At 37.6% G+C, this 12,115-nt stretch overlaps 2 protein-coding genes across 2 annotated transcripts; one reads left to right on the top strand and one right to left on the bottom strand.

The window, feature by feature from the left end:
- Positions 1–532: 532 nt before the first annotated feature.
- On the top strand, positions 533–1,774 carry LOC118482147. Its single transcript, XM_035977672.1, has 2 exons — positions 533–1,196; positions 1,547–1,774. Exons 1-2 carry the CDS (start codon positions 632–634, stop codon positions 1,579–1,581), a joined length of 600 nt encoding a protein of 199 aa, XP_035833565.1. The 5' UTR covers positions 533–631; the 3' UTR covers positions 1,582–1,774.
- An 8,841-nt stretch (positions 1,775–10,615) lies between these two features.
- Positions 10,616–11,893, bottom strand: LOC110876195. The gene has a single exon (XM_022124372.1). It carries the CDS (start codon positions 11,891–11,893, stop codon positions 10,616–10,618), a length of 1,278 nt encoding a protein of 425 aa, XP_021980064.1.
- Between the last annotated feature and the right edge of the window lie 222 nt (positions 11,894–12,115).

Here is a 12,115-nt window from a genome sequence, read left to right as displayed (position 1 = left end):
AGGTTTGTTGGTTCTGTGTGTCTAGTATACAGCTCCTGTGCAAAGGCCTGGGTAGGCACCTTGAGTGACGAACCTACTATCTGGTCCCTGGCACAGCTTCGCGGTGTAGGTTGTTTGTTGATTCTTTCTTGGTTGTTTGTTGCTTGTTATCTGGTGTTTTGTTATGGGTGATTTGTTAAATCTGTTTGGTGAAACTATGATTAGTAGGTTGGAACCTGATAATCCTTTGTATTTGCATGCTAGTGATTCCACTACTCTGACAGTGATAGGTGTTAAACTTAAAGGTACTGAGAATTACACTGTGTGGGCTAATGCTATGATTTTAGCATTGAGAGTCAAGAACAAGGTTGGGTTTATTGATGGAACCTTTGAAAAACCTGTGGATAATCTTGTTCTTGAAACTCAATGGGAACGGTGTAATTCTGTAGTACTTACATGGATTCTGAATTCAGTTTCAGAAGAGTTGTATTTGGGTCATGTTTACTCCAAGTCAGCTGCAGAGGTTTGGAAAGATCTTAGGGATACATATGATAAAATTGATGGGTCTGTTGTGTTTGATCTTTATCAAAAAATTAACTCATTCAAACAGAATAGTTTAACCATAGCTGAATACTATCACAAGCTTAATATAATGTGGAAACAATTAGATCAGATTCTGCAAATTCCTGTGTGTACTTGTAACGCATCAACTCAGTTTAATAACTTTAACCACTTAATCAAATTAATGCAGTTTCTGATGGGCCTTGACAATGTATATCACACTGTTAGATCAAATTTGCTTATTAGAGAACCTCTTCCTAGTTTGCAAGATGCTTTTTCTGTTGTGTCCAGAGAAGAATCTCATAGAAATTCTAATCTGTCTGTTTCTAATGATAGATCTGTGGGGTTGTTTGCTAAAACTAATTCTGTGGTAGATAACAAAAAGAAATTTGTTAAGAGTTCTAATCAGAATTTAAAATGTACAAATTGCAATAAAACTGGACATACAATTGAAAAATGTTTTGAGTTGATTGGGTATCCATCTTGGATGAAACCTCCAAGAGGAAATCAAAGTAAGAAGAATAGTTCAAGTAACAATGCATGTGTTGATGAGTCTAGTGTTCCTGTTACTTCTTTGACTTCTGATCAGTTGACTAAGTTGCTTAGTTTAATTAAGGACAGGGCACCTGAAACTTCTCAGAGCTGCAATGTTTCAGGTGGGTTTGTGTGTTCTAATGTGTTTGCTTGTCCTGTTTATTCATTTGGCTATGATGTGGGGAAAGGATCAGGTTGGATTATTGACTCAGGGGCAAATAATCATATGGTAAAATCTGAAACTAATTTGAGCAATTATATTGATGTTTCTGATTTAAAAATACAAGTTAAGCATCCTAATGGTACTAAGGCATATGTTGCCAAGATAGGATCATTAAAATTAGCTGAAGGTGTAATGTTACATGATGTTTTTGTTGTCCCTGAGTATAGTGTTAATCTAATTTCTGTACATAAGTTGGCTAGGGATAATAAGTTGTTTATTGGTTTTGATGAACATAAATGTTATATACAGGATTTGTTAACCAAGAAAATCCTGGTGATTGGTAGTCAACTTGAAGGTCTATATTTCTGTGGTAATACTGTTGTGTCTAATGTGTCTAAATTTGATACTTCTTTGTATAAATTGTGGCATGCTAGGCTTGGACACCCTGCTGATCAGGCTCTTAGAATGTTTAAGGATACTTTAAACATTCAGTCAGGGCCTGATCATGGTCCTTGTGATGTGTGTCATAGGGCTAAGCAACATCGAGAACCTTTTCCTCTAAGTGATCATAAAAGTTCTCAGTTGGGAGAACTTGTGCACTTGGATGTATGGGGTCCTTATAGGGTTGCTAGCAGGGATGGTCATAAGTATTTCTTGACCATTGTTGATGATTATTCCAGGGCTGTTTGGGTGTATCTTATGAAGAATAAGTCTGAAGTGTTTGATAACATAAAAGGATTTGTTAATATTGTCAAAAATCAATTTCATAAATCAGTTAAGTATTTGAGGTCTGATAATGGTTCTGAATTTGTAAATAATCAAATGAAATCATTTTGTAATGATCAAGGAATAATTCATCAGACTTCCTGTGCTTATACTCCTCAACAAAATGGGATTGTTGAGAGAAAGCACAGGCACTTATTGAATGTCACTAGAGCTTTGTTATTTGAAAGTAGTTTACCTGTCAGGTTTTGGCATGAATGTGTGTTAACTGCTGCTTATCTTATTAATAGGACACCCTCATCTGTGCTTGCTGGAAAAACCCCATATGAGCTTGTGTATAAATTCAAACCCTTCTTAGATCATTTGAAAGTCTTTGGTTGCTTGTGTTTTTGTACAGTTTTAAATGAACATGATAAATTGAATAGTAGAGTAGAAAAGTGTGTCTTTATTGGGTATTCATTGGATAAAAAAGGATATAAATTGTTTAGTCTTGACTCAAGGACTGTTGTTTTTTCAAGAGATGTGAAATTTTATGAATCTGTTTTTCCTTTCAAAGAACAATCAATTTTTAAAAATTATGATTCTAATCCCATTAAAGACATCACTACTCTTAATTTTTTTTGACTTGTATGAAAACATTGAGCACAATTATTTTCAAACAGTGGATGATCCCAATGATGAAAGAAGGGTTAGAGGTGAGGCTGATGTGAGAACACAGGAGGATCAGCAGTCAGTGAGTCTTGATACCCCTACTGTCATGGCTGAGGAACAGCAGACTAGTGAGGTTCAAGGTTCATCTGACATGGCAGACCCTGTGAGTATCACACATGAAGCTCAGTTACCTTCTGAGGGAGACACTGAGTGCTCAGATTCTCCTGTGGTACCTAGAAGGTCCACAAGAGTGTCAAATTTTCCAAAGAAGTTAAATGATTTTGTGATTGACAGTAAGGTCAAGTATGGTATAGAGAAGGTTGTAAATTTTACTAAACTTACTTGTGAAAATAAATGCTTTGCTTCTAATCTTACTAAAGTAGTTGAACCTAAACATTTTAGTGAGGCTATCAAAGATCCTAATTGGGTTTCTGCAATGAATGATGAGATTCAAGCTTTGCATAGAAACCATACTTGGGATGTGGTTGATAGACCTAAAAAATAGAAATATTGTTGGGTGCAAATGGATTTATAAGATAAAGTATAAATCTTCTGGTGAGATAGAAAGATATAAAGCTAGGCTTGTTGCTAAAGGGTTTAGTCAAAAGGAGGGTATTGACTATGAGGAGACCTTTTCTCCTGTTGTTAAACTTGTTACTGTAAGGTGCATTGTTGCTTTAGCTGTTCAAAATAACTGGAAATTGTATCAATTAGATGTCAATAATGCATTTTTATATGGTGATTTAAATGAGGATGTTTATATGTATTTACCAGAAGGTTATGATGACAAAGATAAGTCTAAAGTGTGTAAGTTGAATAAGTCATTGTATGGGCTAAAGCAAGCTCCTCGAATGTGGAATGAAAAACTTGTGGGAGTTTTGATTGCTTCTGGTTTTGTTCAAAGCAAGTGTGACACATCCTTGTTTGTTAAAAATGTTGATAATATATTTGTTGTGTTGTTGGTTTATGTTGATGATATTGTGGTTACTGGAAATTCCATGACTGAAATTGAAAAAGTAAAGCAAAATTTAAAGGCTCAATTCTTAATTAAAGATCTAGGATTGTTACAATATTTTTTAGGTATAGAAGTTTTAACATGTGATAATGGGTTATGCTTATCACAAAGAAAGTATTGTACTGACTTGTTGACTGAGTATGGAATGCTAGGTTGCAAGCCTGTGAGTATTCCTATTGATTAAAGTCACACTGTTAATGCTTTACTTGAAAACAATACTGGTCCTTTACAAAGCATAACTGGGTATCAACAGTTAGTAGGAAAACTTATATACCTCTCTCACACTAGGCCTGACATTTCATATGCTGTTCATATTTTAAGTCAGTTCATGCATAGTCCTACTGAAGGACATCTAAAACTTGCTTTTCATTTATTAAGATATCTAAAATCTGCCCCTGGTAGAGGGTTGATATTTAGTAAGAGTAAGGTGTTTAATTTGTCTGTTTTTGCTGATTCTGACTGGGCTAAGTGCTTGGTGTCTAGGAAGTCTGTTACTGGATTTTGTGTGTTTCTTGGTAACTGCTTAGTGTCTTGGAAAAGTAAGAAACAGACAACTGTGTCTAGATCTTCAGCTGAGGCTGAATACAGGTCTATGTGTGCTGCTGCATGTGAATCTATTTGGTTAAAAAATTTGCTTAGTGAGTTAGAGGTTAATATAGAGGTTCCTATTAAACTGTTCTGTGATAATAATGCTGCTATTTCTATAGCAGCAAACCCGGTTTTCCACGATAGGACCAAACATTTTGAATTAGACTTGTTTTTTCTAAGGGACTTAATTTCAAAAGGAACTATAAAGTGTATTGGTATAAAGTCTGATATGCAAGTGGCTGATATATTTACAAAAGGGGTTTTACTTAAAGATCATCAGTGCTTGTGTGAAAAGTTACAGTTGTTTGATATGTTTAGGTGATGGAATTGTGAGGGGGTGTTAAAAGTATGGTCAATTCCATATTTCATCCCTGGTCAATGTTGTTTATTAATATTGGTCAATATTGTTTTGTCTTCTAATTATATTTTTATGGGTTGTGTTTTTTGTATTTCATATGGGCTATATTGGAGTTGCTGGTCATAAGGAGATGGGCTTACAAGACAAGAAGTTTGGGCTTAGAAGACTGTGGGCTTAAAGACTTTCTCGAAGAGTCGGTTGGTTCAGGAGCTATATAATACTTGGTCAAGATATTTTCTAACCTAACTTTAGTCAGTGTGTGGTCATCCGTTCTTCTTGATTCTCTCCAGTTTTAGGCGATTAGGGTTTGTCAGTATTGAATCACTTTGATTCATATTTTAGTTGTTTGATTTCCTTGTATTTGTCTAGCAGATTATCTTGTTGATAATCTGCAAGTGAGAGTCTGTTTGTTGGTGATTTCTGTCTAAGTTCATATTGTATCTGTTGGTCGATTTGGGTTAATAAATCATCGGTTTGGGTAGATCTTCCTCTGATCCATATTTTTGACAGAAACTATCGGCTATAGATGGGTCGGGACCGGTTAAACCTACTACCAGGTAGGAACCGGAACCGGTTCCGGATCGGGTATGGTATGGAAGCGGTTATTATGTGCACCTGTAGCTAAAATACTTTCTTTCCATATTGAGGTTTTAAGATAATGACCATAAGTCTATAAAGCCAGTCATGGGCCTTTGGTAAAGACTTTCCCATAGTAGGCTTTTATTCCTTGTCTTTATTTTCCTAAGTCCCTTTATTTCATTAAAATTTTAGGATGTTATAATATGACTACACATGGTTGGTAACGTTGTAGCTAAAAAATGACAATATAGTCGTACTGGGTTATTTAACCATAGTCCATAAGGTATCGCCGGGCTTAAGGACCGCGGTAGTAAAGATGAAAGTTGTGTTGGTAACCACTTAAAAATTATGGTAGTGTATACTAACTAATTTGTTAAATAGTCCATTATGAGGTAGATTTTGTTGTTATGACAAAAGATAGAATTGCATTAATCTGTTTTTTACATTTATTTTAGCATGTTATTTTAAAATATCTTGTCTTGATTTTTAAAAAGTTTTGGTCACATGTCTTGATTTTTTTCTTTTGAACAGCGAAATCTTCAATAAATTAAAAAGTTTTTGCCACATGTCTTGATTTTTTTTTCTTTTGAACAGCCAAATCAAATTCAATAAATCATAACAACATCTAGCAAGACACTAGATAACTGCCACTAGTTTTTGCACAAGTTTTCAATATCCAATTGTAAAATATAGTTTAGAGTAAATTGCCAAAATCGTCCCTGAGGTTTGGGCGTTTTTGTTATTTTCATCCAAAAACAACTTTTTTGTACAATATAGTCCTTCACTTTTGAGATTTTTTTACCATTTTCATCCAGACATCTAATTTGCTTTATTTTTCAATGAAACATTTGGATGAAAATGGAAATAAATCCCAAATCTCAGGGACGATTTTGGCCAAAAAGTCAGACGTTTGGATGAAAATGACGAAAAATCCCAAAAGTGAAGGACTATATGGTACAGAAAAGTTGTTTTGAATGAAAATAACAAACATACCCAAACCTTAGAGACGATTTTGACAATTTTAACCGAATACACCCGAATGGCCAAGTAACTATAGCTATACGCCTATATCTGTATTGAGTTGAGCTTAACTTTATGTGGGTCTTTTAATTAAAGTCTTGTGTATAAATGGGGAAATTTATGTGGGCCTTCTTTTACTACATATTTTGTAGTTCTTTTTTTCTTTTATTTTGCATTAATTTACTAATGAGGTGTTTGCAGGCCACGTTTTTTGGACCGACCCAATACCCATAAATGGGAGAAGAGTCTTTGATGTAAATTTAGTTTGTACTTAGTAGTTCTTTCCAAAGCCCATAGAAAAAATACCATATTAAGCCCATAGAAAAAATACCATAAATGGGAGAAGAGTCTTTAATGGGTGGTGGACGGTGGTGGTGGGTGGCGGTGTTTAACTCTTTGCAGATCTTAGAAGATCTTAGAAGTGGCTGAGCCAAGTCTGCTCCAAGAAGAACTCGTGCAGAGGTTTTTTAATGGAACGTCTTCGGAAAAACAAACAGTCTGTAGTTGGCAATGTCTGCGCGACGCAGACAGAAGAATCTGCGCAAATCTTTTTTAGAAAAACAAACACCACCTTAGTTGTTACAGACACTTATTTTCTTTTTTATACACTCACTTTTAATTATAGAAAGTTGAATTTTAGTCTGTAACTATAGAGACATACTTTACCATTCTATAAATATTTATTTATTATAGAGAATTCAATGTAGTAATGTTTTATGTGTGTTCTCTATATATGTTTTTTCTATATTAAATAAAAGTATGATATTGAAGTTCTAATTTGATTGCTCTGATTGAAGTTACTTACATTTCAAGTAACTTTTTCAACTTAAAAGATATAAGAGTAAAGTGTCATTTTAGTTCTTGTGGTTTGAGCTGTTTTGTCAGTATAGTTCAAAGGTTCTATTTTTCACATGTGGGTCCAAAAAGGTTTCACCATTGCCATTTTAGTCCAATTGACTTAACTCCATCCATTTTTCATGTTAACTCGAAGGGCAATTCTGTCACATTTATATATTTTTATTTTTATATCAGATTTATTCACTTCATTTATGAAATATTTATATAAGTATATAGAAAAAATAAATTCAAAGTCTGTATTTCAAAACACATAGGTATACTCTCTCTCTCTACTCCTTCTCTCTAACTCCACCAACCACCGACCACCACCACCATCACCACCACCCGACCACCACAACCATCACCACCAACCGACCACCACCACCCGACCACCTGCCACCATCACCACAACCCAATTACACCCATAAGCCGCCACCACAACCCGACCAAATCCAGAACCTACCACCACCACCATATTCGACCACCATCAGCACCACCCTCACAAACTACACATTACTGCAACCACCACCATTTCAACAGTCGATTTGTGCATCGAAACCCTAGATCTGGGTCAAATCACCACTGGTGGTGGCTAGGTCTTTTAAGCTGGAACCCTAGCCGCCAACCTTCGATTCTCTCTCTCTCTCTCTATCTCTATCTCTCTCCCTCTCGGTTATTTCTTTATTAGTAGGGTGCTGATGATGGGTGGTAACAGGTAGAAACAGAGGGGGTTATGGTTTGGTGTTGTGGTGGTTGGTGAAGGTGGGGAATAGTGGTTGTGGTGGTAAACGGTAGTTGGTGAGGAGTGGATATGGTTGACAATGGTGTGGTAGTTGTGTTTTAAAGGGGTGAAGATGGTGGCTGGGTGGTTTATTAAGGTTGGAGATGGGTAGTTGCTGTGGTGGTTGTTTTTCAAAGGGGTGGAGATGGGTGGCAGTGATGTGGTATGGTGGTAATAATGGTGGGTGACGATGGGGCACAGTGGTGATTGTGTAGTGATCCTGCAAAGTCAACGTGAATCTCATGCGCAGATGTATGCATTAGATGCATATACGCACACCCATATATATGTGTGTGTGTAATGTATAAATGTAGAGATAGATAGTTCGAGATTATTAGCAGCACATTTTTTTTGAAAACTGGCGAAATTTATAGAAAAACTCAAGCGAGGCGCTCGAGCAAACAGTACAAACAACCAAAAGAACAGATTATAAGAGTACACAAAAACACATTAAAGATTAAACGACACCCATTTATTCCAATCTAAGTTCTCGAGGCCAGCCCGATTCTTGATCCAATTATACGAGATAGCTTTGATGTCCGTCACCAATTTCTGCATTGAGGGTTGCTTTTGTTTGAAAATAAAGTCGTTCCTCATCAGCCATAAGCACCAACACGTTGCCGCCACAACCGCGTATATCGACCTTTTTACATTCTTTTGACATTTATGTGACTGAATTCCTTCTAGTAATTGCACAATGCTCAAAGTATATCTCGGTAGAGGTAGTTTAATCCATTGAAAAATCACAGTCAAGACCTCCTGAGCCATGTCACAAGTTACCAAGAGATGGTTTACCGTTTCCGTTTCTTTGCTACAAAAAACACAGGATGTCGTAGAGATCCGGATGTGACGCCGATGTAGGGCTTCTCTAGTTGCGATTCTGTCAAGCACCACTCTCCAAAGAAAGCAATTAACTTTTTTGGGGATCCAATGTAACCATTTGAGAACCTTTGTTTCGTTCAGGGTATCAATGTGATCCAACTCCGATCTGAGATTGCTGACCGTAAAAGCTGCTACCTCCGAGCCTGATTTCCACAGCCAAACATCAGGTTTCGGCTGTATAATTACCTTATTTATAAAAGCTGTACATTCCACCCATTCCGCTAATTGTTCGCCATTTAAGAGAGTATGATTGCTGCCCCAGAACCATTCAGCTTTGCCTTGATTTAACTTGTATCGGTCCACCACTTTGCAACATTTGTCGCTTTCGAGTGCATATAGGATAGGAAACCGGTGTCTCAGAGTTTCAGGGCCTGCCCAGATGTCCAACCAAAACAGGGTCTTGTCTCCCTTCCCAACGGTCGGAATGAGTCTATGTTGAACATTAATTGACTGGTTACCCGATATCCGTCCCGTATTTACAATCGACTTCCAAACTCCACCAATGGAATTCTTCAGTGGTATGTAAGAGTGACATCTTGCACCACCGTGAATTGCTGAAATAACTGTTGCCCACAGCGAAGAAGGCTCGTTTTTAAACCGCACCGCCCATTTGATCATCAATGATTTATTCACCGATTCCAAACTACCGATCCCCAGCCCCCCTTTATTTTTTGGTGCAACAACTTTGAACCATGGGACCCAGCTAACCTTGTTTTTTTCCATACATCCACCCCAAAGAAACTTACGACGGATTCTTTCAAGATGCTTCAACACGTGACTCGGAGCCGGAAAGAGTGAAAAGTAATAGGTAGGTAGGTTCCCTAATACCGCTTCTATTAGAGTCACTCTACCACCAAAAGATAAGGTTCGAGCTTTCCATAGTGTGAGTTTCTCTTCAAATCTATCAACGATCGGTTTCCAATTTTTTATCAACCCCATATTCAAACCAACCGGGAGACCCAAGTAGGTAAAAGGAAGCATACCCGTTTTGCATTGAAGGATGGAGGCTTTTTGTTCGACCAAGTCGGTAGGCAATCCCACACCAAGAAGTTGACTTTTGTTAAAATTTACCTTTAGACCAGAAGCTAAATTGAAACATCTCAATAGCCTGGAGAGATTGTGGATGTTTGAGTCCGACCATTCCCCAACAAACAGAACATTGTCTGCGTAAAGTAAGTGAGAAATGGTAGGACCATTGTTTGGTAATTTGCATCCCTTGAAGATACCTTGGGCGTTTGCGGTGACCGTGGCCACATGTAATGCCTCCATAGCAAGGATAAAGAGTAGAGGAGATAGAGGATCCCCTTGACGGACTCCACGTTCCATCTTGAACTCAAGAGAAGGCGATCCATTGATTAGAACAGAGGATCTCGCTGATGATAAAATACCCGAAATCCATTTTCGCCAAAGAGCTGGAAAACCCATCTGTGATAAAATTTTATCCAAGAAGCACCAACTGATAGAGTCAAAAGCCTTTTCGAAGTCCATTTTGAACAACATCATCTTGTGTTTCGATTTTTTGCACCAGGAGATTAATTCATTTATAATTAGGGGCCCCTCCAAAATACTACGCCCTTCGATATAAGCACTTTGGGTGTCGCTAATCAAATCCCCTATCACCTTCTTCAATCTTTTGGCCAGCAGTTTTGAGATAAGTTTCGAGATGCACCCAATAAGGTTAATGGGTCGAAATTCTGATATAAATTGGGGGTTTTTGGATTTGGGTATCAAAGTAATAAAACTTGAGTTACAACCCTGATTCAACTTACCGTGTACATAGAAATGATCCACAAGATTAACAAAGTCAGCTTCTAGGATATTCCAGAACCGTTTTATAAAACTGAACGTGAAGCCATCCGGGCCAGGAGTTTTTTCTCCCCCGCAATCCCAAACTGCTTCCTTGATCTCCTCTTTGGCGAATCTTTTTACCAACATGGCCGATTGTTACGAGGTGAGTACCTTGAAACCATCGTTGTTAAACACCGGTCTATTGTGATTATCCTCCTTGAAAAGCTGTTCGAAGTGAGATTTAATTTCCTCTTTGAGAGATTCAGGTTCCGATATCCATATACCATTGAAGTTCAGCCCATTTATTCTGTTGTGCTTTTGATGGCCTTTGATTACACCATGAAAGAAGGAAGAGTTTTCATCACCTTCCATTAACCATTTGACCTTTGCCCTTTGTTTAAGATCTTCAAGTTTATTTTCTTCTAACTCGTTCAATGTTTTTGCCCATAATTCCCTGTTCTCAGCTTCTTCTAAAGAGAGACTCGCTGATTCTGCCTTAAGATCAAGTGCTTTGATTTTATTGCCCAATTCACAAATGATTTTATTGTCGCGAGCTTTTAGTTTCCTGCACCATGGTTTGATAGCCATTTTGACAGCTTTCAAACGTTGGCTAACTAGCTTATCCGGAGGGTACATATGCATAATGCTTTTGTATGAATCTGCTACAATATTATGCAAGCTGTCTTCATTCAACCAGGAGTTAAAAAATCGAAAGGGGGGAGGTCCAAACGTCACCTCGGAGCATTTTAGCAATAGGGGTCGGTGATCCGATCTGTATCTTGGTAAACCGGTGAGTGTTGCGGTTGGCCAATTGGACAAGAATGAATTACATACCAATACCCTATCAATTTTGCTGAAACGCTTCCCGTCATCAGATCTATGAGTGTACGAGCAACCTAGCATAGTGTATTCAGATAGGGCAGCATCACGGATAAATTGATTAAAAGAATCAGCAGCTTGAGGGTTGAACTTCGAGTTTTTCCTTTCGTATGGTTCACGCACACAGTTAAAGTCGCCTAATAGAATCCAGGAGCCGGAGTACGAATCAATTAGCTCGGATATTTCCAACCACAGTTCTTTTTTGAGATTGTTATCATGTGGTGCATAGATATTCACTACATTTATTTTCTCACCCCCATTCGTAAGTTCGCCTAATGTGGCCAGAAAAAATCTATTTGAAACCGACGACTTACGAACAAAAATATTAGGATCCCATATATTCAGCAGACCCCCGGACCTACCCGAAGCATTCACATAATCTGATTCAAATATAGAGCTACCCCAAAAAATTTTTACCTGAAGTTTGGCTGAGTCCATGAACTGAGTTTCCTGTACAGCGATGAAGTTGATGTTATTTTGCTTCTTAAGTTCCTTGATATGCTCCGCTTTCAAGGAATCTCCCGCCCCTCTGATGTTTGCAGTTAGGTAATTCATTTAGGAACCTTTGACACCTTTTCAACCATAATTTGCTTCCTGATTTCATCCTCGTTTACCGTGAACCCCAAACATTCCCCAACTTCTTTTGTTAGGTCAGCTTCTTTATCAATCTCACTAATATCGCCCCGCAGACAAGGCTCAGCTGTTTGTGAATTCATATCAGCGGATCTGGACTCCACCGATCTGCTCCTATGTTTCGAACATTCACTGTTTCTGGTC

Source organism: Helianthus annuus, chromosome 9 (assembly GCF_002127325.2).
Source record: "Helianthus annuus cultivar XRQ/B chromosome 9, HanXRQr2.0-SUNRISE, whole genome shotgun sequence".
NCBI lineage: Eukaryota > Viridiplantae > Streptophyta > Magnoliopsida > Asterales > Asteraceae > Helianthus > Helianthus annuus.
Note: the sequence above shows the minus strand (reverse complement) of the source record. Positions and strands in the feature narration are given on the sequence as shown.

Excerpts from the sequence above, each read along its gene's own strand:
- LOC118482147 (XM_035977672.1), top strand. The coding sequence starts at position 632 with ATGTGGAAACAATTAGATCAGATTCTGCAAATTCCTGTGTGTACTTGT. Across the intron at positions 1,197-1,546 it reads TCAGAGCTGCAATGTTTCAG|GATTTGTTAACCAAGAAAAT; the intron begins GTGGGTTTGTGT and ends TGTTATATACAG.
- LOC110876195 (XM_022124372.1), bottom strand. The coding sequence starts at position 11,893 with ATGAATTACCTAACTGCAAACATCAGAGGGGCGGGAGATTCCTTGAAA.